The following is a 26,001-nucleotide window of genomic DNA, read 5'->3' on the forward strand; positions in this document are numbered from 1 at the left end:
TCTGATAAATGTGTGACTTGTTGTCTGTTGAGAGAGGCAGAGCAGGATTTGCCCAGGATGTGAGTGGTATTTTCTGTGATTAAGTTAAACCCAGTGTCTCAGAGAGGATTCAGGATTCCATTTTCTCTCTTGACAAAGCTCTCAGTTTAAAGGAGGATGGTGGCATGTTAGAGTCACAGAGGGATGTGACCTGAAGACAGCAGCAGTGATTCCTACTGCAAAATAAAAGAGCATTCCAGAGACTTCTATTGGCTCAACACAGACCCCATCTGGCTGCAGCTTTCCAAGGCTCAAGGTTGTAGGTCTGGACCAGGTTTTTATTTGGCGATTATCCAATTGTGTAGGGACAGCAAGAGCTTTTACAATTCTTCAGGCAGAGGACCTAAGAAACTTTACTATTAGCAGCTTAAGTGAAAAGCGTTGTGAATGGACAGCTTGTGAACAGACAAAGCGCTAAGTGCATGAGGCTCAGCAGCCAGTTCAGAGCTGAGGAAGGAACACTATATCCAGACATGCACGACTACGTGCAGGATGCCTAAGAAAAATTAAAAAAAAAAAAGCTGTGGGGTTCAGGAACAAAGCACCAGAGAGACTCAGGCTGCTAGAAACTGTGTGCTACAAAAGTATTGGTGCACCTTAGGAAGGTGAACTTTCAGAAGATTTATCTCTTTGGGATGGAAAGATTGCAGCTGAGGAAAAGCCTTGGCCCAGGTAGATCTTTTGGTGTGTTTGCACATAGAGGTGTTTGGGATTCCACTCTTGTTAAGGATGAACAGGGGAGGGCTTCAGAAAAGTACCGAAGCATATCCAGAGCTGCTGGGCATCCAGGAGGAGTCCGGGTGTATAAATCTGTGCTCGTCCTGATGGACCATCAAGGATACTGTAGTGGAGATGACTCAAGTGATTCAACAGTCTTTGAGCCCAAGCCTGTAACATGTTCCATTCTTTTCTTTTCTTTTTATGTTTTTGACATAACAATATTTTATTTTATTTTACTTATTTTTTTTCCCTTTTACATACCAACCACAGTTCCCCCTCCCTCCCTTTCTCCCACTTCCTTCCACCTCCCCCACCCCCATATCCCATCCATTCCCATGGGAGTCAACAAGGTCTGGCTTATCAGGTTGAGGCGGGACCAAGCCCCTCCCCACTTCATCAAGGCTGAGCAAGGTATCCCACCATAGGCTCCAAAAAGCCAGTTTGTGCACTAGGGAAAAATCCTGGTCCCACTGCCAGGGGCTCTGCCAACTGCCCAAGCCACACAACTGTCACCAACATTCAGAAGGCCTAGTTTGGTCGCATGCAGGTTCCCGAGCTGTCAGTCCAGAGTCCATGAGCTCCACTAGCTCGGGTTGTCTCTGTGGGTTTCCCCATTATGATCTTTACCACCCCCCACCCCCACCTGCTTATATCATCCCTCCCTCTCTCTGACTGGACTCCAGGAGCTTGGCCCAGTGCTTAGCTGTGGATCTCTGCATCTGCTTCCATCAGTTACTGGATGCAGGTTCTATGATGACAATTAGGGTAGTCATCAATCTGATTACAGGGGAAGGCCAGTTCAGGCACCCTCTCCACTATTGCTTAGAGTCTTAGCTGAGATCATTTTTGTGGATTCCTGGGAATTTCTCTAGTATTAGGTTTTTCCCTAACCCTCATAATGCTCCTTCTATCAAGATATCTCTTTCATTGCTCTCCCTCTCCGTCCCTCCCCCAACTGGACCATCCTGTTCCCTCATGTTCTCATATCTGCCTCTCCCCACATGTGTGAGCTCCCAGTTTACCTAGGAGATCTTATCTATTTCACCTTCCTAGGGCGATCCATGTATGTCCCTCTTAGGGTCTTCTTTGTTACCTAGCTTCTCTGGGTTTGTGATTTGTAGTCTGGTTATCCTTTACTTTACATCTAATATCTAATTTCTGGGTCTAGGTTACCTCACTCAGGATTTTTTTTCTAGTTCCATCTAGTTCTATTTGCCTCCAAATTTCACAATGTCATTTTTTAAAAACCGTTGAGTAATACTCCATTGTGTAAATGTACCACATGTTCTTAATCCATTCTTTGGTTGAGAGGCATCTAGATTATTTCCAGATTCTGGCTATTATGAATAATACTGCTATGAACATAGTTGAGCATCGTGGTATGATTGTGCATCCTTTGAGTATATGCCCAAGAATGATATTGCACGGTCTCGAGGTAGATTGATTACTAATTTTCTAAGAAACTGCCATACTGATTTCCAAAGTGGCTGTACAAGTGTACACTCCCACCCACAGTGGAGGAGTGTTCCCCTTGTTCACACCCTCTCCAATATAAGCTGTCTTCAGTGTTTTTGATTTTAGCCATTCCGACAGGTGTAAGATGATATCTCAGAGTCATTTTGATTTGCATTTCCCCATGACTAAGGGTGTTGGGCAATTCCTTAAATGTCTTTTGTCTATTTGAGATTCTTCGGTTGAGAATTCTCTGTTTAGATCTATACCCCATTTTTAAATTGGATTATTGGTATTTTGACGTCTAGTTTCTTGAGTTCTTTATATATTTTGGAGATCAGCCCTCTGTCAGGGTTGGTGAAGATCTTTTCCCAATCCTTAGGCTGTCATTTTGTCTTATTGACTGTGTCCTTTGCTTTACAGAAGCTTCTCAGTTTCAGGAGGTCCCATTATTAATTGTCACTCTCAGTGTCTGTGCTACTGGTGTTACATTTAGGAAGTGGTCTCCTGTATCAATGCATTCAAGGCTACTTCCCACTTCCTCTTCTATCAGATTCAGAGTAACTGGATTTATGTTGTGGTCTTTGATCTACTTGGACCTGAGTTTGTGCATGGTGACAGATATGGATCTATATGCAATCTTCTACATGTTGACATCCAGTAATGCCAGCACCATTTGTTGAAGATGCTTTCTTTTTTCCATTGTACAGTTTTGGCTTCTTTGTCAAAAATCAGTTGTTAATAGGTGTGCATATTAATGTCAGAGTCTTTAATTCGATCCCATTGATCTATGTGTCTGTTTTTATGCCAATACCATACTACAGTTCTATAGTAGAGCTTGAGGTCCAGGATGGTGATGCCTCCAGAGGTTCCTTTATTGTACAGGATTGTTTTGGCTATCCTAGGTTTTTTTTGTTTTTCCATATGAAGTTGAGTATTGCTCTTTAAGGTTTGTGAAGAATTGTGTTGGGATTTTGATGGAGATTGCATTGAATCTATAGATTGCTTTTGGTAAGATTGCCATTTTTACTTTGTTGATCCTACCTATCCAAGAGCATGGGGGATCTTTCCATTTTCTGATATTTTCTTCAATTTCTTTCTTCAAAGACTTAAAAGTTCTTGTCATATAGGTCTTTTACTTGTCTGATTAGTTACCTCCAGGTATTTTATGTTATTTGTGGCTATTGTAAAGGATGATGTTTCCCTGATTTCTTTCTCAGCTCATTTATCATTTGTATATAGGAGGGCTTGTAGCCAGGGGTTTCTCCAGTCCTGCCTGGCCCCGCGGTTGGGACAAATCTCTCCCACCTATGTCCTGCAGCTGCTTGGTCCCAAGTAAACACACAGAGATTTATATTACTTACAAACTGTATGGCCTATGAGTCAAGCTTCTTGCTAGCTAGCTCTTATAACTTAACCCATTTCTATTAATCTATATGCTGCTACATTGCTGTGGCACTACCGGTCTGCAGGCATTTTGTTGTTCCTTGGGCAGTGGGCTGGTGTCTCCTTGACTCCACTCTTCTTTGTCTTATCTTTAGTTTGAATGTACTGCCTAACCTTTTCCTGCCCTACTATAGACCAATGAAGCTTTATTTACCAACCAATCAGAGCAATACATATTCACAGCATACAGAAAGACATCCCACAGCAAGGGCTACTGATTTTTTTGAGTTGATCTTGTATCCTGCCACATTACTGAAGGTATTTATCAACTATAGGAGTTCTCTGGTAGAATTTTTTTTTTCGAGACAGGGTTTCTCTGTGTAGCTTTGTGCCTTTCCTGGAACTCACTCTGTAGCCCAGGTTGGCCTCAAACCCACAGAGATTCACTTGCTTTTGCCTCCTGAGTGCTGGGATTAAAGATGTGTGCCACCACCACCCGGCCCCTGGTAGAATTTTTTGAGTAACTTATGTATACAATCATATCATCTGCTAATAGCAGAAGTTTGACTTCTTCCTTTCTAATTTGTATCCCTTTAATCTCCTTTTGTTGTCTTATTGCTCTAGCTAGAACTCCAAGTACTATATTGAATAGATATGGAGTGGACAGCCTTGTCTTGTTCCTGATTTTAGTGGAATTGCTCTGAGTTTCTCTCCATTTAGTTTGATGTTGGCTGTTGGCTTGCTGTATATTGCCTTTTTTATGTTTAGGTATGTTCCTTGTATCTCTGATCTCTCCAAGATCTTTATCATGGAGGGGTGTTGGATTTTGTCAAAGGCTTTTCAGCATCTAATGAGATGATCATGTGGTTTATTTCTTTCAGTTTGTTTATATGGTGAACTACATTGACAGATTTTCATATGTTGAACCATCCCTGCATCTCTGTGATGAAGCCTACTTGATCATGGTGGATGATTTTCTTTTTTAATTAAGAGATTTTCTATTCATTTTACATACCAACCACAGATTCCCCTGTCCTCCTTCCTCCCGCCCCCCAGGCTTTCCCCTCAACCCACCCCCCATCCCCACCTCCTGCAAGGCAAGGTATCCCATGGGGAGTTAGTAGAGCCTGACACATTCAGCTGAGGCAGGTCCAAGCCCCTCCTCCCTGCACCAAGGTTGCACAAGGTGTCCCACCATAGGTACTAGGCTCCAAAAAGCCAGCTCATACACTAGGGACAAGTCTCAATCCCACTGCCTGGAGGCCCCCTAAACAGTTCAAGCTAAACAACTGTCTTGCTTATCCAGAGGGCCTAGTCCAGTACCATGGGGCTCCTCAGCTATTGGTCCACAGTTCATGTGTTTCCACTAGTTTGGCTAGTTGTCTCTGTACTTTTTCCAGTCATGGTCTCGATATCCCTTGCTCGTAGAATCCCTCCTCTCTCTCATCGATTCGACTTCTGGAGCTCCACCTGGGACCCAGCTGTGGATCTCTGCATCTACTATTACAAATAATGCTGCTATGAACATAGTTGAGCATGTGTCCTTGTGGTATGATTGAGCATTCCTTGGGTTTATGCCCAAGAGTGGTTTATCTGGGTCTTGAGGAAGATTGATTCCCAATTTTCTGAGAAACCGCCATACTGATTTCCAAAGTGGCTGTACAATCTTGCATTCCCACCAACAGTGGAGGAGTGTTTCCCTTGATCCACATCCTCTCCAACATAAGCTGTCTTCAGTGTTTTTGATCTTAGCCATTCTGACAGGTGTAAGATGGTATCTCGGAGTTGTTTTGATTTTTGTCTCCCTGATAATTAAGGATGCTGAACAATTCCTTAAATGTCTTTTGGCCATTTGAAATTCTTCCTTTGAGAATTCTCTGTTGCCAGGTGGTGGTGGCGCACACCTTTAATCCCAGCACTCGGGAGGCAGAGCCAGGCGGATCTCTGTGAGTTCGAGGCCAGCCTGGGCTACCAAGTGAGTCCCAGGAAAGGTGCAAAGCTACACAGAGAAACCCTGTCTCGAAAAACCAAAAAAAAAAAAAAAGACAGTTATGGGCCTGGAGAGATGGCTCAGAGGTTAAGAGCACCAACTGTTCTTCCAGAGGTCCTGAGTTCAATTCCCAGCACCCACATGGTGGCTCACAACCATCTGTAATGAGATCTGGCACCATCTTCTGTATACATAATAAATAAATAAATCTAAAAAAAAAAGAGAGAGAGAATTCTCTGTTTAGTTCTATAGCCCATTTTAAAAATTGGATTGTTTGTTATTTTGATGTCCAGTTTCTTGAGTTCTTTATATATTTTGGAGATCAGCCCTCTGTCAGATATGGGGTTGGTGAAGATCTTTTCCCATTCTGTAGGCTATTATTTTGTCTTATTGACTGTGTTCTTTGCCTTACAGAAGATTCTCAGTTTCAGGAGGTCCCATTTATTAATTGTTCTCAGTCAGGTGGGTGACTGTTACTGTTGCTGCTGGCTTTGTTTGTATGGCCCTGCTTTTTTATGCCAGCAGTTTTTCCCAGGTCCTGCACCTCCTCTATCTTGGCTTCACACTGTTTGACAACTGCAGGAACCCTGGTATCTCCAGAACACACTCAAACTCCCTTGCTTGCTCTCTTTGCTAATTGATTCCAGACCACTGGTTAGAAACAAAGAAAAAGTGCTGAAAGAAAGAATTAGCAACGCTTCAGGGGATTTTTCTTCTGTACGAGGGCAGTTACAAGTGATTCTCCCATTCAGACAGATGTTTCTTCCAGGTGAATTTAATTTTTTGCCCCTACAGAAAGAGAAAGAAGTCTGAGAAAGAAAGGTCTGAAAAGCTTTTAGATTTTTAGAGAGAGATTTGATTAAGTTTTTCCAAGGAAAGCTTTCAGTTCTTGAGAGAAAGATTATTAAGTTTTCTCCAAAACTTCTGTTCTCTAAACTTTGATTTCATGGTCAAATGGAAACTAATTTTGATTGTACTGTGTTGCCAGTGGAGCAGAGAATTTTGTTTAGTTTGCATCCGCCTCAGGGAAAATTCCCCCCTGCTTCTCAAGTCTTGATTTTAAGTTGTCTCTAGGCAAAAATCTTTCATAGGAATCTTTTTCTGCCCATTTTTTCTCATCTTTGATATATTTTTTCTGACTCTTCTCCTGGATTTTGCATACATAGCCCCATATTGGAAGCAAGGTTCCTCTGTCTTGTTGCTTATTTTGGCCTAAATTTTTTCTTAAACTATATTTCTAACCCAATATTTCTATTTTCTAACTTATTTAATTTTTTTCCTACACTATTTTCCTATAGATAGAAATTAAGAGAGAGAGAGAAAAAGAAACTTGATAGAAAGAAATATACATGTTTTTTTCAATTTCAGGATTTCACTGCCTAACTTGACTCCTGAGAATAAAATATCATTGTCTTTATCAAATCCTTATTGGCATGCCGTGTATATACCCCAACACTTCCTTTCACCAAGTCCCTGGGTTCCTGTTCAGGGTACCATCTGTGGGTGCCCACATTGTTATTTATTAAGATCAACCCATGTGAGTCTATTTAATGGGTAATAGGGATTTATTAAAATATAAATTGAAGAGATACACTCATGAATCCAGAACAGAGTAGACAGCTGAAGTTGCCCTCTGATCTGACCAGGAATGAATCCACCTCGTAGGCAGCAGGGAGAAGGGGTCCCTTTCCTTTTAAGTGGTCATATACAATGGCAAGAAGCACCACCTCCTTTGGGCCCTATAGCCCAAGGTCATGAGTGGAGCAAATGCCACTACTGTTGTTGGTAGTGTGTGTTTCCCTTCTTTGGGATTTGCTGGTGTGAGGTTATTTATTGCCTGTGTTTTTGTAGGTGCAGCTTACTTTCTTGGGTTGGAGTTTTCCTTCTAGTACTTTCTGTAGGGCTGGATTTATGGATAGGTATTGTTTAAATCTGGTTTTGTCATGGAATATCTTGTTTTTTTCCGTCTATGGTGATTGAAAGTTTTTCTGGGCATAGTGGTCTGGACTGGCATCCATGGTGTCTTAGTGTTTGCAAAATGTCTGTCCAGGACCTTATGGCTTTCAGAGTCTCCATTGAGAAGCTGGGTGTAATTCTGATGGGTCTGCCTTTATATGTTATTTGGCCTTTTTCTTTTGCAACTATTAATATTCTTTCCTTATTCTGTATGTTTAGTGTTTTGGTTATTATGTTGTGAGGGGACTTTTTTTCAGTCCAGTCTATTTGGTGTTCTATAAGCTTCTTGTATCTTCACAGGCATGTCCTTCTTTAGGTTGGGAAAATTTTCTTCTATGGTTTTGTTGAATATGCTTTCTGTGCCTTTGAGCTGGAATTCTTCTCCATCTTCTATCCCTATTATCCTTAGGTTTGGTGTTTTCATTGTGTCTCAGATTTCCTGGATGTTTTTGTTAAGAATTTGTTGGATTTGAGCCTAGCAGTGGTGGTGCATGCATTTAATCCCAGCACTTGGGAGGCAGAGACAGGTGGATCTCTGTGAGTTCAAGGCCAGCCTAGTTGACAGAGCAAGTTCCAGGAAAGGCTCCAAAGCTACATAGAAACCTGTCTTGAAAAACAAACACACAAACAAACAAAAGAATGTTTGATTTGACATTTTCTTTGACTGATGAATCTATTTCCTCTATCGTATCTTCAATGCCTGAGAGTCTCTCTTCCATCATTTTACTCTGTTGGTTTTGCTTGAATCTGTAGTTCCTGTTCGTTTACCCAGATTTTCCATTTCTAAAATTCGCCCCCCCCCCCGTTTGTGTTTTCTTTATTGTCTCTATTTTAATTTTCAAGTCTTGAACTGTTTCCATCACCTGTTTGATTGTTTCCTTTTGGTTTTCTTGGTTTTCCTTAAGAGATTTATTGATTTCTTCCAATTTTTTGTTTTTCTTTCCCTCCATTTCTTTAAGGGAATTTTTTGTTTTTTAAGGACCTCTATCATCTTCATAAAGTTATTGCTAAGGTCATTTTCTTCTGCTCCATCTGCGTTGGGATATTCAGGTCTTGCTGTTGTAGAACCACTAGGTTCTTCTGGTGCCATATTGCCCTTTATGTTGTTGAATGTGTTCTTACACTGCTGTTTACCCATCTGGGGTTGGGGTAATTGTAGGTACAGCTGTTGACTCTTCCTCCAATCAGTGTGTGTGGTGCTTGTGCCTCCAGGGACCTCTGATGCTGCTGGGGAGGGTGGTGGAGCAGCCTGGCTATAGGAGTCTTGCCTGTTGACTGGCTTCTGGGACTCTTCCTCCAATTGGTGCAGATGAAGGCTGTGCATTCATGGGGCCTCTGATGCCGCTGGGGATGGTGGTGGAGCAGCCTCTACATGTTTCATTCTTGATCTTGGTGAGAACATGACATATAAAGCCCCAAAGAGGCATGGCTATACTTGTTTTCAAAGGCTGTTACAATCAGTGACTGCCTTGCTGCCTTATGTCCAAGAACAAGCATAGGTTCTGCATCTGAGCTGCTATCCACACCCAAGGCACCAATCCCCTGTGTTTCCTGGGCTGGCTGGGAACTCACTATGTAAACCATGAAGCCTGGAGCTTGCAGAGATCCATCTGTGCCTGTGAGTTCTGGGGTTACAGGAGTGTGACACCACAGCAGACTAAAGAAGTCGGGCTTAAGTGTGAAGAGTTAGAAATTGCTTTTTTATTCATAAAAAATAAATTTTCCTCAAAAGGGGCTCTAAAAGAGCAGTCAGTATAAACAGGGAATAGCCTTAGCAAATTATGAAAAACAAGAAGAGCAAATAACATCAAAATAACAAAACCAAAGCCAAAACAAGGAAAAGCAAAAACCTAAACCAAAACCCAAATAAAATTAAGCAGCATTCTCTCACTGCAGAGTGAACAGCACAGATCTACCACCTGTGGCTGGCCTTGGAGACACGGTAGGAAGACAGTCACCAATTATAACAGCATTTTCAAGAGGAGTATAGCCATTCCTCTTTGGGGCTTTATATGCCATGTTCTCCCCAAGGGTAAGGGATTTTCCTCCTTCTGAGTTCACAGCTACAAAGGGTGTCGTTTTCTGAGGAGGCCTAGATCCAAGGGTGGTGAATGCCATGCTCTCTGGTTGTCTGTGGCTTCCTTTTTCTTCCTCAGTTCTCACAAAAGGTGTTGTCAAGAGGGAAAGGGAGTCAAGACTCAGAAGCAGCCATGCTGGGTCACTGGCTAGGCACAATCAAGGCCTATTCCACAATGGAAACCAAATCTGAAGAAGAAACTTCATTCCCACATTTCAGCAGTTGCTGGGAATGGGGCTCAGCAGGTGGCTCTTGCTGTAGAGCCTCCCTCTGCAAGGGGCCCTCATCCTGGGCTGTGGCCTGTTCCAGCTCAGGCTAAAGCTTTCTGGACCTGGGAGAGAAAAGCAGTTAAGACACAGGTCAGGAGGGGACCTGCCATGTCAACTGTCTAGCTACTAACCCCCACCACCTCAGCTGTGCTGGACAGTCAACATTGATCCTTTGACTGAGGTCATTGTTTGAACCCCCAAGGATCAAGGCTCACAGAGTGGCAGGGTCTAGAACTTTTCTTATCCCTAAACGCATCATAACTTAAACTGAGTACTGTGTGATGTCCTCTTTACTAAAAAAATAAGGTATTCTCCTACAGTTCAGGGACATCATTTTGTAAATAGCAAGAGGATGTTAATACCATAGCTAACAGTATATGATCAATACACATGGTACTGATGATGAGTTACTGATCAACCACATCATTTTATTGATAGCCATAATACCGTCTTGTCATCTGGGCACCTGAACAATGTCACGAGGCTAGCTCAGTCCTCATGCCCAGGAGATACCTTGAACATGAGCAACATGCAAGATAGAGTCAGTCAGTAATCCTAGAGCAGAGATGTGTGCCTGAGAACACTGGCCCTGCATGGGCTCTGGGACCAAACAGAAACTTGTGATTTCCTTAGGAATATGCTGGGAATCTGCATCCTGACTTTCTTTGGGAGTATGTTACAGAACATTCCCAAGAAGGTTCTGATCTTCCCTGGAGCTGAGGCATCTGCCTGGGTTCATTCTGGAAAGTCCTTAACCTATTCTATCCAGAGAACACTTTACACAGTAAATGGGCAAAAGATGCAGAGAGCAGTGTTCAAAGGTGGGAATCTCTTCTCTACAGGGGATGTTCCTCAATAAAAATGGAATTTTAGCCAGGTGTGGTACTCTACACATTTAAATCCAATCACTTGGGATGCTGAAGCAGGTAGATCTCTGTCAATTCAAGAAAATCCTGTTCAGAACACAGAGAGTTCAGAAGAGAGGAAGGGGGACTCAATTCTATAGACATACTGAGTATCAAATGTATTGTTTTCTGGACAAAAGTTATTGTTGATGGGACCATCATATTTATGTGAGGTCTTCTTTCCCTGGTAGCTGGGAAACATGCATGTGAACAGAGGCCCATAAAAGACAGAGATCTCAAGTACAGGAGACCCACTTGGCTCTACCTCCTCTCCCAAGCCTAGGATCCTAATTCATCTGGAAGAATTCAAAGTGATGCTGCAGTTTTTCTGCCAAGTCCTTTTCCTGGGTGACCATCTCCTTCTGCTTCAGCAGGAACTGAAGTCTTTCCTCCAAACTTTGGAGCTCCAGTTCATTAGAAGATTGGGTTCTTAGTGGAGGGTTACACACTGTCATACATAAGCAAGCACATACACAGAATCCCAGTAGCTTGCTGGTCAGCCAGGCAGGCAAAATAGTAAGCATCCAGGGACATAAGAAACCCTGATTCAAGGTAGACAGTGACAAGAAACCCAGTGGTCTCCTCTAGGCAATGCACACATGCATGATGCACCACAACACCCACATGCATACACTACACACACACACACACACACACACACACAGAGAGAGAGAGAGAGAGAGAGAGAGAGAGAGAGAGAGAGAGAGAGAGAGAGAGAGAGAGAGGAGAAATGGAGATAGCAGAAAGAAACATTATGGCATGTGAGCAGTTGAGTTTAGACTAACCATATCAGCCTTTTAGAAGAGTCTCACAACTTAGCCATCACTCCTTGGGGGACTAAGACTGCTGGGGGAAACATGATTGGCTTGCCTAGACTATGTTCAGTTGCTCAGAGAAATTTTGCCCCCAAATATCCCACTCTCCACCACTAGCTTGTCAAAAATCCCCAGGTGATCATCCAATGAACCCCAGATATATTCTGTTGGAGTGGAGAACTGTCCCACTCAGAAAACAGGGCTCACAAGCCACTACTCAGGCTTCTGTAACTGTGACCAAGAGCTGGGCAAAGTGAAGCGAACACATCCGGATGCAGGAAGAAAGGAGAAGGCCACATGCCACCCTAATCCATGAAATGAGAAGCACTCATTTGGCATGTGCACACAGATCTCCTCCTTACAAACTGCTTCCAACAGGTGATCTCACATGAGCTTTGCCAAGCACATGAGCCTCACAACCCACAATTCACTCATTCAAAGCTCTGTGCATAGCATCCTACCTATCATAATGACATTTAGGTGTGATATGTTACTGACCCATTTCCCTCATTGGACCGCAGTTTCAAGCAGAGCAGCAGGCATGGCTTGCCAATAATTTGGTTTCTCAGAAGAGGCTAACTTCCCAGAAGTACTTGTACATGGACACTGAAGTGAACACCTCAGATGGCATGAGGTGGGTGGCTGGATGGGAGCATGGATGAGTAAGGTGATGGGTGAAAGCACAGGAGGGTGGATGGGCAGACGAGAATCCAATGGGCAAACGGTGCCAGGGCTTAGCCTGACCCACCTACCTGCCCCTACCTGTTATTGCTGGGTTTGGAGGTCACTGGTCTCTTCCTCTTGGTCCTTACAGATCAATTTCAAGTCCTTCGAATGGTGCTTCAGCAGGATCCAATCCTCCATTAGTTTCTTGTTCTCCTGCCTCAGCATGCCCACCTTCTTCTCCAGCTGAGTCTGTTCCATCAGGAGCCAGATGTGCAGACCACTGGAGACACGCACGGCATAATAAGGCCCTGCCAGCCTCCTCCTGCCACCCCAGACTCCAGGAACCAGCAGCCCAAAAGGTGTCAGGTTTCCAAGAAGACAAAGCCTAGATCCCATACAGACGTGACAGCTGCACTCAGAAGGCCAAAATGAGAGAACAGCGGATAGCAGAAAGAATCAATCTACCACAGAAAACCCCAACACCAAAAGGGATCCACTTCCCTTCAATATAAAGAGGAGTCCCCCAATTATTCTTAATCTCCGAGGTAATGGGGAAACATCAGCAAGTAGTGGGCAAGTACCCTCTGAGGGAGGGCAGGAGACCCCAGGGGAGTTTATTCTATCTACAGGCTCCACAGCAACTAGATCTGTAAAGCCTGCGTATGAGCTACAGATGCCCAGGACTGCCTGACAATCCTATCATGGTGGAAATTGCTTGTCTAGATGCTCCTGAGGCTCCAGGACAATGGTGGCAGGGGCTAACAGTCTCTTTTACACTTAGCAAAACTGAGTCCAAGAGACACAAATCCAAGAGCTGCTTGCTAAGTCTGCTTACTAAGAAGAAGAACGGCTAGAGTCAGAGTTGGGGAAACTCCAGTTCAGAGAAAAAGACAGGCAGAGATGGCCACTCCACAACTAATGGAGTTCCTGTCAAGACGGGCACTTACCGACAGAAGACTCTCCTTGGTCAGATCACTGAACTTCTCTGAGGACTCAGTGTTCTCATTCTGCAAGCTCTTTAATTTTGACATGATCTCTTTATGCTCCAACTTCAGTTTCTTACAGAATTTGGCTTGTGGTAGAGACTAGAGACAGAAGGAAGGAAGCCCGAGAACACAGGCCTCAAGGCTCACGGGAACTCAAGTTGTATCCTGGTCCACCACTGCACAGTGGATACCACACTCTGGCTCAAATGTACTGGGACTTCCTGGTGCTTTTAAACTTGTTATCCTGGCCCCGGGTCAGCAGAGGCTGGGGGTTCAGATGGAGGCTGCCCTGGCTGCATGAGCTTACTCAGCAGGCCTGAGGGTCAGTCTAGCTTTCTATGTTACCAGGAGTCTATGCCACAGGACTTGGCACACCAGATATTGCAGTGACATTTCTCCTGTTTCACAAGAGTGATTCTAGGTCCTCGGTGACTATTACTGAACAGTTAGACAGAGCACGTAATTCTGGGGTTGAGACCCAACATCAGGACAGCTATAAAAACTCCCCAAGGGATTCCTAGGTGCCACCAAGCTGAGCACATTGGGCAAGAGCAGTGCTGCTTAAAGTGGGGCTCCCAGACCTCAGCACTGGCATCACCTGGAAACTGAGACAGGAAAATCCTCAGGTTCTACCACAGTTCCCTGGCTCCCAAGAGTCTGGAGGGACACACAAACCTGCAAATACACACACACACACACACACACACACACACACATACACACACACACAGAGAGAGAGAGAGAGAGAGAGAGAGAGAGAGAGAGAGAGAGAGAGAGAGAGAGAGAGAGAGACAGATAGCACACACAATCAGATGCTCGAGAAATGCATGGAGCAAGAGTATAAGGCACACAACTAGAGAGAAACAGTAATGAGCCCCAGTCACACATTGAGATGGACCAAGTTGGACCAGGCCCCTGTAGCTGCTACCAGGAGCTTCCAGCACACAATCACCTGCCAGGCAAGTTCAAAGACTCACCACTGACTCACAGCAGCTAGTATCTCACACAAGCCAACATCTGTCAGGTTCTTTCAAAATGCATCCTGGGAACTCACACATTAGTGTCTCAATCCTTGAGTGGTGTAACTCAGACCACAGGCTTGGGTTTTCATTTGGAGAAAGCAGAATAGTTAAGAGTCCCCATCTCACTCCCTCCAAAGCTTCAGGTCTGCCTCTCCTTTGAGAAGAATTTAAGACATGAGTTTGGGAACAGAATCACTCTGGAAGTGCAGCCTCCTAGAACCCAAGACCTTGAAAGGAAGAAGGTAAGGGTGACATTGAGGACATGCCCTGGAGTCTGAAACAATGGATACCTATTGTCCATGGTTCCTTCAGTGACAAAGATCAGGTGATCCCGTAGCTCATTTCTTTGACTGGTCATTAGCTTCAGCTCCGTGGTCAGCCTCTCCATTTCCTTCCTCACCTCTTTCTTGGTGAGGAGGGTTGGGTGGGATGAGGGCTCCATAGCAGCCTCTGTGGGTAGATGAACATAGTGAACTTGCATAGTGACAAGGCATAGAGGATGGACAGACCACCCTGAGGCCCAAACAGACAGATCATGTCTGGAACTCAGTGACACCCCAAACATTTTGGGGCAGGCTGAGATGCCCCCGCTGTGGATCTCAGCTCTCATCACTCTGTAGAGATGTGGCTGTGTAAGCAATCAAGGGTTTCCTCTGCCTCCCTACATATACTTCAGGGGAACAAAGACCATCTCTTCAGGCATATTCACAGCAGCACAGGATGCAACATAGTCCAGAGCTCTGAAGTCTGCCTGTGTTTTCAGAAGCCAGGAGAAAAATGGCACAGTGCATAAGCACTCAGATGTTGCGAAGAGCCCAGATCTCCTGCCTGGTCACTCCAGGACCACAGCTATGGATTGAAGTTATGCAGGGACACAACATGGTCTAAAGACTCAACAAGTTCCTGTACTGACAGCCCAGAATATGGACTGGCATGAAGGAGCCAATCTCTGCCCTGATCCCACACCTCTACAGTTGTTTGACTACTATAGAGAACTGCCTGCCACCCTTAACTGCTGATCAGAACCCTAAAGGGGCCGCTGTCAGGGAGAGGTGATCAGAGGAGTCTGCTGGACAGCCTGCCGACATGATGTCTTGACCAGAAGCACTTTTCTCTCCATGTGACTAGTGTCGACAGCCGCTGCACCTAAAGGAAACTACTGGGCGTGAAGTGCACTGATGCCTGCCCTAATCTGGGGACACATTAGTCCCTCTCTGCCTCCTGCTGGTCTTCTTCTGTTCCCATATTACACCCCCAAATCCTAGTAATGGTGAAAGTTGTGTTTCCCTAGAACGACAGCCTTGGCCTTGCCAGCTCCTGGCTTAGGAGATGAACAAACTAATGTTCTGGAATCCCTGACTTTAAGGAATTATGATAAGCTGGGAAGTCCATTTGCTTCTCAGAGGCTCCAGCTCCTCTGCCCCATTACTGGAAGGCCCAGCTCAAGCCCACCTCCTCCAGGAAGCTCCCCATCTCCTGCCCAGCACTTACTGTGCCTTTGCCAGAACCACTTACTTGTTCCTGTTTTCCTCTGAGCCTGGACGGCACCTTCCTTGTGCCTCTCTCTGGTCTCTCCATGCTGTCCATTCCCTCTCCCAAACAGACCTCTGAGTCTGGACAGCATGTCTAGAGGCCAAGCTTGTGGTCACTGAACAAATGTCCTCAAGGCAGTCAGTGTTGCTACAACACTGGTGACATCACAGGGGATGCCAAGAGCTCTCCAGGATACAATAGAATGCCCAGAGAAGGGACTGCTGATGTCATGGGGAACAGCCTTTGCCACCCTGCTAATTGGTTCTCCTTTAACTGACCAGAAGCCCAGATTCCCTTTCCAGGATCCTCCATTGGGACATAGGGGAAGCCATTCAGCACCTCTTTCCAAATCCAGAGTTTCCTTGGCTTGATTGGAAGCCCCATTGTACTTTCCTTGGTGAGAACTGAGCTATACTTTCCAACCAGGAATGTCTCATTCTTTCCTCAAAATTCCTCTATTAAATAATACTGAGAGGCCACCTTAGGATGGAAATAGCCAGGGGTTTCCTCCACCTTCCCACACATGCTTCAGCTGAACACAGAAATAGTCTCTTCAGGCATATTTACAGCTGCACAGGATGCAACGTGGGGAAGAGCCTTGAAGTCTGCCCGTGCTTTCAGAAGCCAGGAGAAAAATAACACAGTGCACAAGCACTCAGGTGTTGTGGACAGTCCAGATCTGTCTGGTCACGATGGCTGGGATTGAAAAGTCATGCAGGGGCACAACATGGTCTAAAGACTCAACAAGTCACCACACTGACAGCCCAGAATATGGAACATGGAAGCTGGCACAAAGAAAGCCAATCTATGCCCTGGTCCCATGACTCTGACAGATGTTTGGCTACACTAGAGAACTACCTGCCATCCTCAACTGCTGATTCAGGACCCCAAGGGACCACTGTCAGGGAGAGGTGGTCAGAGGAGTCTGCTGGACAGCCTGCCGACATGATGTCTTGGCCAGAAGCACTTTTCTCTCCAGGTAACTAGTGTCGACAGCCACTGCACCTAAAGGAAACTCTCGAAGCTTAAGTGCAGTGAGGCCTGGCCTCAGCTGGGGACACATTAGTCCCTCTGCCTCCTGCTCATCTCCTTCTGTCACCACATTACACCCCCAAGACCCAGGAAAGGTAAAAGATAGGCGCTCCCAGAACGACAGCCTTGGCCTTGCCAGCTCCTGACTTAGGGGATGAATAAACTAATGTTCTGGAATCCTTGACTTTAAGGAATTATAGGCAGGGATGCCCATTTGCGTCTCAGAGGCTCCAGCTCTTCTGCCTCATTACTGGAAGGCCCAGCTCAAGCCCACCTCCTCCAGGAAGCCCCCCATCTCCTGCCCAGCACTCACTGTGCCTTCGCCAGAACCACTTATCCTCTGAGCCTGGACGGCACCTTCCTTCTGCCTCTCTCTGGTCTCTGGATGTTCTCCATTCTCTCTCCCAAGTAGACTCCTCAGTCTTGACAACATGTCTATGGTGTACCCTACAGACACTGAAGGAATGCCCTAAGCGATGTTGGTGTCGCTACAACACTGGTGACATCACAGGGGATGCCAAGAGCTCTCCAGGATACAATAGAATGTCCAGAGAAGGGACTGCTGATGTCATGGGGAACAGCCTTTGCCACCCTGCTAATTGGTTCTCCCATAACTGACCAGAAGCCCAGATTCCCTTTCCAGGATCCTCCATTGGGACATAGGGGAAGTCATTCAGCACCTCTTCCTTCCAAAGCAAGAGTTAGAAGGCCCAATATTACTTTTCCTTGTTGAGAACTGAGCTATACTTTCCAAACACTGTCCAGGAATGTGTCATTCCTTCCTCAAAATCCCTCTATCAATATGAGCAATTAAATATTAGTGAGAAGCCACGTTAGGATGAATGTAGACAAGGAAAGATCACCTTCCTCAAGTACAGGTGATTGAAAACACATTCAGGAAGAACCTGCTGGGCTGGTTACAGTGTGGGGTTTGGGTTAAGGGTACAGTCATGGAAGCCACGTGCTTAGCTTTAGGGAATTGCCCCAGGAGTCCTTAGCAGATAGGGAATGCAGCCATTAGGGAGCTGATAAAAGTGTGATGATCCATTGGCAGAGGAAACAGAAGTAGTGGATCAAAACAAAAGGTCTCAGGATGAGTATGGTGCTCTCCACTCTGCACCAAAGACACCAAAGCAGGATTAATTACAATCGTCTGAGTTACAGTGAGATTCTGCCTCTTGGGGAAAATAAAGGATAGTGGGAAAATAAGGACAACACCTGAGACACATCTCAGTTGGGAGAGTGACTTCCTAGCATGTAGCAAGTCCTGGGTCAATGCCTAGTGCTGTCCCCACCGGCCAGGCAGCCCCACCTGTAATCTTAGAAATTGTGAAGTGAAAGCAGGATGATTTAAGCTAAAAGTGAACCTGAAAAGCCAGTGTGAGGACAGCTTGGGGCACGTGAGACCCTGTCTCAACACACAAAACAGAAACATACCCTACCTCCAAGACCTCACCTACCAAGCCTTTCTAATGAAAAGAACTTACCATTCTCCCTACCAGTCTTTCATCTTAGGGAGATGGAGGGAAAGGTGAAGTGATGTTTTATATCTGAGGACCTTGTTCATGCCTTTCCTTAGGTCCACATAGAGACCAAATGAAAGTGGGTATGACCATGTGAACTACTAATACCCAATGCTGCTAGCATAGAACTGTGCCTATGACAATCTCTGCCTTTCCCTGAGGGATGCTGCCCCAGCAGGTAAGTATCAGGGTCTGAGACCAGACTGAACTGATCCCTTCAAGGGACTAGACAGAAGCCATCAGAGACACCCCACTTCCTTCACCAGAAATTAAATCAAGCTGATCCATTCCAAACCTGGTTGTCTATTGAACCGCAGATGATACCCCCACTCCATTCAGAGTTCAGTTTAGGGTGGAGTTCAGACACTTACATTCCTGACCAGTATCTTTGTATACTGCCCAATGCCCAGATTTGTTATAGGACTGGGTGTAGACAAGCAATGTGTTTCTGTCAGTAAGAGGTCCTGCCCAGACCTCTGTCCATAAGAGACTTTAGAGGAACCACTCCTCTTCTTCCTCAGGACTGCTAATGATGGACAGTCTTCAACTGGGAGCCACAGGCTACACAGCCCTTCAAAAGTGACATTACGAGGAAATTCAAAATTTCTATTTCCTTTGCTTTTAAGGCAGTTAAATTCAAAGGGACAGTTCCTAGCCAGGGACTAGCCATCCCACCCTGGACCTCACATCCTAAGTACTTTTCCAGGAATGCTTTGAAGGTAGTTTTCTTGGTTTACAGCTTCCAATTTCAATGTAAAATAGACATGGTATATGTTTCATACAGAACAAATAACAGTGATGTATTTATAATGAGTACATCAGTGGAAAATCCAGCCTAACTGAATGGGAAGCAGGACTGTGTCCTGGCCCCTGTGTATCTAGATCTGGCTCACAGGCAGGAGTGGGCACACCTTAGGTCCTCTGCAGGGACAAAGTGAGGTAGAATGGGCACTGATTAGGCTGAACAGCTGTCTCAAACCCCCGACAAGTTAGGTTACAAGCAGACTCCCAGTTAACCTTCCAAGGAGTTCCTGCTGGGGCCATGGTCTCTGATTCTGTGCACCATAAAAGGTCATGAAGGTGTCTGTCAAAGGGATCCAAAGTCCTTCCATTCAGCACCCTACAGGACAAGGAGCCAATGTCAGGAATGGTGACCTGTCATAAACTATGTGACAAGAGGGATGTGGAATTCATTTGTGTCGAAGATCAGAGGCCTCCTGGGTGGTTTTGGGTCCCTGTTGGCCTTGTGTGACAGCTTGAAGAGCCCAGTTCCTATATTCATTGGATTTATGATGATGATGCACTTGGAAATGCCTGCAACCATCTTGAACAGAGGTCAGAGAGCTGGATTCACAGAGTGGAGGGAACATGACTGAATCAGGATTGCAGACTTGGGATCTGAGGTCCAGCTCTACCACATACCACCTGGCTGAACCTGGCTCATCATTTTCCCTCCCATGTATATACCCTAGGGGGATGGCCAAGGAGCACTGTCTCTGAAATGACAGTGCCTGCCTCAGACCAGCAGGTCACTAGAAGTCAATTCAGCTCAAGCCAGTTCTCTGCAACAGGAGTAAAGAGTAGGAGATAGACAGCCTTTGAGAGAGTGCTTAGGCAGCAGGATCCCTGCACATGATCTTAGCTTAGTGCCCAGAAGAAAAGATGCCAGTGGGGTTGCAAATACAGGGCCAGGGGTAGCGTGTCCTTATCAGAACCCTGGAAGGCAGGCTGCTATTGACTTCCAGAAGAACAGCCATTTCCTCCGCTCCTGGCTTCACTTCACCTCTCTTTTGATTTTTGGAGACAGGGTTTCTCTATATAGTACTGGCTGCTCTGGAACAACTGCAGACCAGGCTAGGCTCCCCTGAAACTCAGAAATCTGTCCATCTGACTCCAATGTGTGGGGATTAAATGCATGGATATACACCACCCGATTCAGTTCAAATTTTAAAAGCTCCAAGAGTCTATGCTAGGACTCTGATTTTAAAGGAAGTTGAAGGTAGATGCATTCTATGTTGATACCAAAGACAACTCCAGGACAGAGAGGCAAACAGCCAAACTAACCCCATCACACAGTGAAAGCTAATGTTGGGGTGGAGTACTCCACGCAGAGAGATGGGACATTTCCTGTAGTGTGGGGGACAGAGGCTGTGCCAAGGCTGCAAAGGTGTGGGTGGTGGGTGCTGGGTTTCAGTCCTGGTGTCCAACAGATATACTCTGGCTTGTGCACGGGCTTCTCCCATTCTAACCCTCCTCACTTTTCTTTCACTTCGTCTTGATGTTTTGAAGACAGGGTCTCATGGTGTGTAGCCTTAATTGGCCTGGAACTTGTTATGTAGAACAAGCTGGCCTTCAACTCAACAGAGAACTGCTTGCTTCTGACTCTTGAGTGCTGGGATAAAATGCATCAACCACCAGGCCTGGATTTCTCATTACCTTCTGTCTCTTCATCTTTAACCTGTGTCTCCCCATTTTCTGTGCTTCTTGGCTCTTAAAATGATGTTCAGTGCCTCACTAGAGGCAGGACCACAGACTACCCTACTGCTACACCTGGAGGCTCTTCCACTAGCTACCTTCTGTCAATCCTGGACAACATGTAGGCTGTTAGTCAATGTGGCCAAGTACAGTGTCAAGGACTAAAATTAGGTCCCCACTGGCTCAGGGTCCATATTTTCTTTTTTGCAACTCAAAAACTGTCTGCACTGAAAGTGGCTCTCATAATGGAGAGAGGGAGGGTAGGGTGCCTTAGTTGGGCTCTGGAGACAAATGATCTGTTGTTTCTGTAAGCAATAGGTCTGGACATAGGAAACCTACCGCATACAGAGTCTTTTCAAAGGAGGCCAGCATCAACACCCTCTCCTTCATCTTGGCAAGGCATGTTGGCCCTCGTAAGGCCCAGGCGTGAGGCCCAGTGTAAGTTCCTGAGCCTAGCTTGAGTTTGGTGACCTGTCTTCGGACATGACTTCCGCATATGAGTGACTCAGCTCAACCCGATCTAGAATTGCCTCTGCCTAGTAACTGCTGAGATGGCATCATCTCATTGGCCTGCTACCCTCACTCCATCCCTCATCACCCCGACCTATGTAAGTCCACTCCTGATGCAATAAAATGAGTTCCTGCTTTGACAAGACTCCTGGCTCAGTGTGCTTCTCTCCAGTGGACAGGGGAGGTCTGGGCCATTGACACTCACCATCCCGCTCAGCCCTGGGGAGAGACCAGTTGGACTGGTCCTGCCTCTACCCTACCTGTCGGTCAGACCGACAGACTGGTGCCCTGTGTGTGGAACGATTTCTTCGACAGAAGAACTGGGCCAATCGGTCTGTGGGTGAGTGTACCTCCACAAGATATGGGGCAGTCTTCTTCTAAGATAAATCCTTCCTTGGAGTTCCTATGAGTATTACTAAAGAGCAAGGGTCTCAACCTCTCTGATAGTCAGGCACTCCAGACATGGACTTACCTCATTAAGATTGCCCCATGGTTGCCTGATGGCAGTCTTTTTAACTGGAACACCTGGGATAGAACAGAAACCCTGATTCACAGGGCCCAGGCTGACAGAAGAGAGACTGAATGATAATCGTCACTGGTGGAGGTGCTGATTGTGGTGTGAAAAGGTCACGGTCATGACAGAACCCAGTGTTAGTTTTTAGTGCTTTATTAGGAGGGAAAGGGGGGAGGAGAAAGAGGAGAGCCAGGCCTGGAGAGAGAGAAAGATGGTGGTGGTGGGGGAGCAGAGAGAGAGAGAGAGAGAAAGAGAGAGAGAGAGAGAGAGAGAGAGAGAGAGAGAGAGAGAGAGAGAGAGAGAAAGAGAGAGAGAGAGAGAGAGAGACAGAGAGAGAGAGCATGGGGTCTGCATCCGGCTTTTAAGGCGCAGGTTTCGTGACCATGCCACTCGTACATAGTCACCAGTGCTCCCAATGATGTAAGACACAAGACCCTGAGCTGCGCATGTGCAGGAGTGAGGGCAGGATCCTAACATTACAGACTTTTTGCTTATTATAAAAAAGTGAGTGGCTGGGCGGTGGTGGCGCACGCCTTTAATCCCAGCACTCGGAGGCAGAGCCAGGTGGATCTCTGTGAGTTCAAGGCCAGCCTGGGCTACCAAGTGAGTTCCAGGAAAGGCGCAAAGCTACACAGAGAAACCCTGTCCCGAAAAACAAAAAACAAAAAACAAAAAACAAACAAACAAAAAAAAACCCCCAAAAAATAAATAAATAAAAGTGAGTGAATAGGAATAGGGGCGTCGTTTCTCCCGTTAAAAACTGCTTCCATCTGACTTGGTGGGCGTTGGTTGGCTCTTAGGGGGGGTAGGGAAGGGGTCCTTCCGAGGTAGACAGGTATCCTGGGACAGTGGGCTGTTCTGCTGCCCCGGAGCCATCCATCCCTCTTGGCTTTTCACTCGGGCCGCTTTTGTGTCTGACAGGATGCTGGTGAGACAGAAAAAGTCTGAAGTAGATCCCACCTGTCCAGATGGATTTAAGCTGTATTCTGGAGCTTGGGAAAATTTTTGAACATGTTAAGAAGCAGCCATGAGAAAATTAGTGACCATTGTAGTGTTTAGTACTCTGCTCATATTGGTTAGTGTTAATGAGAGAGACAGAGAGATTGGAACATGTTTTTAAGCTTTATCAGAGACATTATTTAAGGCACCTGTTTCCTTTACTAGTTTAGCATCCAGGAGACACAGGTGAAGAATTGTTGAAAGCATTGAACAGTAACAGATGGTTATATTAAAGTCTGTTTTTGCAGAGCCCAGACACTTTTGGGTCTGAGGGTATAAATACCTTTTAGCTGTTACAGTTTCTTACTTGATGATTCCTGGACTCCAGTTCTGTGGTGGTCTGAAGCAGCCATTAGCTGAGCAGTGAGTTAGGAGAGGGAACTGGGAAGAGAAAAGCTTGTAGTGCATGAGAACTTATTTCTTTGGAATTAGGGCAGAGATCAGGACCCTGTCTGTGTACATGAGGAGAAGCGCTTCTGACAGGTCTGGCACATGGATGGAGCAATGAAATGAAAGCTCCTACCTTAGCTGGAAAATCTTTCTCATTAAGTAACCCTGAAAATACAATTAAATCTGGTGAAGTGGGTAAGGCTGCCCTCCCTACCCCGACAATAGGGAAATGAGGAGAGGTGAGACCCCAAAACTCCCAGGACTGGGTTAGTGGCTCTGGTGTCCAGAAGGAAAGAAATGGATCGCTTCCATGCTGCATTCTGGGTTCCCTGCGAACGAGCCTGTGGCCGAGCCTAGGTCTGCTGGAGGTCTTAGCTTGATGTTCCTTTGCCCCTTGGTGCCTGGGTGTAGTCAGCTCAATTGATGGCCTGGCAGGGCACACACTAGCCCACGTGGCCTTTTTTTTTTTTTTCTTCACACCCAACGGTTTTCGGGAGCCAGCTGGACACTCGGGTGTTTTTATCTCTCCCCGGTACACCTTAAATGCCACAGATGAAACTTCCGCCTGTGGGGTCCGGAGCCTTGCTCTCCAGATGCTTAAGTTTTAGTCCTATGTCGGGGAGGTCTGGGGGACAAGAGATGGATTTTACTCTGCGTCTTGAATTTTTTTTTTTTGATGTCTGTTGGCTTGGGGACAGCTTTAGGAAGACCTGCCAGGAGGCAGGATATAAACCGATCTATGGCTAAAGAGCCAACCTGATTACTGTCAACTTATTTGCGTGGATCCTAGCCTGCTTCCAGACCCATCCGTGCTTCTCACAACAGCTTGGGAAGGAGTGGGAGGAGTTAAGGTGAGTTAAGGTGAGAGACAGGGTTGGGCAGGAGCAGCCCAACCAATACTGGAGAGTGGAGAGCAGAAGTCAGACAGACAGTAGTGGTTCACATGGCAGAGAAAGAATCAGAAATAGAGGCGAAGTGTATAGCTGGAGTTTTCTCCAGTCCTGCCTGGCCCACAGTCAGGACAAATCTCTCTCACCTGCCAGTCCCTCAGCTGCTCAGACCCAACCAAGTAAACACACAGAGACTTATATTGCTTACAAACTGTATGGCCGTGGCAGGCTTCTTGTTATCTAGTTCTTACATCTTAAATTAACCCATTTCTATTAATCTATAAGTTGCCACGCGGCTCGTGGCTTACCGGTATCTTAACATCTTCTCATGGTGGCAGCTGGCAGTGTCTCTCTGACCCAGCCTTCCTGTTCCCAGAATTCTCTTCTCTGCTTGTCCCACCTATACTTCCTGCCTGGCTACTGGCCAATCAGCATTTTATCTATACAGAGTGATATCCACAGCAGAAGGGTTCAGAGCTTCGGTAGAAAGCTTGGGGATAAGGTAACTCTTTATTTGCTCGTTTGCTGGAAGAAGTTAAATAATTCCTGTGAAATATCAGGGTTGAAACAGCCAAATCTACTGGTATTCCCCCCATATGTCCCATGGCTGCAGTGCCAAGAGAGAAAAATAAAAAATTAACAAATGGGATCCCAGGCTCCTATTTCAAGTGTCCTTGAGAATAGGCAGTCTCTGGACTGGCATTAACAGCACAAATTACCCAAACTGTCATCACAATAAGGGTAAGGGCTGGAGTGTACGCACCGGAGGACCCCCCAGGGGCCTGAACAGTACCCTATATTTCGTCGTACTCAGCTGAGGACCCCCCAGGGGTCTGGCGTGAGTAATGTAGCTCAGGCTGCAGCTGTGGGAAATGGCAGGGGACTCACCAATCTTGGCAGCACAGGTGGTGGGGGAGACGTGTCGGCAGTGGTCGTGGTGGCGGTGGCAGCGGTGGCTGGGCAGTCGCAGGTCCTCAGTATAGGTTTCTGACAACAACACTCAGCCCTGGACGCTGAGTGAGTGGAATCTCCTATGCGAGTCCACGGCACCAATGAAAGGATGATTAATCAGCACTGGAGGTGGCGCTGGTTGCGGCGTGGAAATGTCATGGTCACGACAGAACCCAGTGTTAGTTTTTAGAGCTTTATTAGGAGGGAAAGGGGGGAGGGGAGAGAGGAGAGCCAGGCCTGGAGAGAGAGAAAGATGGTGGGGTGTGTGTGGGGGAGCAGAGCAGAGCAGAAAGACAACGTGGGGTCTGCATCCGGCTTCTAAAGCACAGGTTGCGTGACCACACCTCGAGTAGTAGTTGCCAGCACCCCGATGATGTAAGACACAAGACCCTGAGCTGCTCGTGTGCAGGAGTGAGGGCAGGATCCTAACAGCTATCCCCATTGTTACCGCCTTGAAGGGCTGCTTTCTACCAAGTCCCATTAAGGAGAAACGGCCCGTGGAAAACTCTAAGAGGGAGACATAAGTCCGGAGCCCTACAAGGAGAAGGGGCCTGTAGGGAGACCTCAAGGAGAGGAAACGGAGCCCAGGGGTAAAAAGGGACATAAAAACTGAGGCCACACCCAAACCAAAACCCCTGAGTCAGCCTGGCTCATTGTTTCCATCTCTTGATCCCTTTGATGCTGCCCCCGGCCTTCAAAGGGCTCCTCAATGTCTGCTCTCCCTACCAATTCATTCCCCCCCCCCCAATCTGTCTGCTCCTCCACCCTACTCTGGGTGGGACACGGCCCCAAGGGATGTGACTGGCCTCTTTCCTGTTAGTATTAACCCCAGCAGAAATTGCTCCCTTGCCTGGTACCCTGGGAGGCTCAGGATCTTAAGGACATTGAAAAGGCTGTTTCA

General features: G+C 46.2%; 1 protein-coding gene and 1 long non-coding RNA gene across 4 annotated transcripts in view; one reads left to right on the plus strand and one right to left on the minus strand.

Annotated features, from left to right (window-relative positions):
* LOC131919584 (uncharacterized) overlaps positions 1 to 13,985 on the plus strand; it is a 29,409-nt gene extending 15,424 nt beyond the window's left edge. For 2 of the 3 annotated variants that reach the window (XR_009381302.1, XR_009381303.1), the window contains exons 3-4: positions 12,131 to 12,243; positions 12,424 to 13,985. Coding sequence is in view for 1 of the 3 variants with exons in the window: in XM_059273891.1 (XP_059129874.1) it covers positions 12,424 to 12,664 (241 nt within the window). In the remaining 2 variants the exon portion in view is untranslated. The remainder of the gene's footprint in view (positions 1 to 12,130; positions 12,244 to 12,423) is intronic. The other variant, XM_059273891.1, reaches the window with a different exon arrangement.
* On the minus strand, positions 9,223 to 14,713 carry LOC131919585 (uncharacterized). The gene is made up of 4 exons (XR_009381304.1): positions 14,574 to 14,713; positions 13,223 to 13,360; positions 12,372 to 12,555; positions 9,223 to 9,951 (listed from the first exon to the last, which is right to left on the minus strand). It is a non-coding gene; the product is annotated as an uncharacterized LOC131919585 (long non-coding RNA).
* Positions 14,714 to 26,001: the final 11,288 nt, after the last annotated feature.

Source organism: Peromyscus eremicus, chromosome 9, assembly GCF_949786415.1.
Source record: "Peromyscus eremicus chromosome 9, PerEre_H2_v1, whole genome shotgun sequence".
Taxonomy (NCBI): domain Eukaryota; kingdom Metazoa; phylum Chordata; class Mammalia; order Rodentia; family Cricetidae; genus Peromyscus; species Peromyscus eremicus.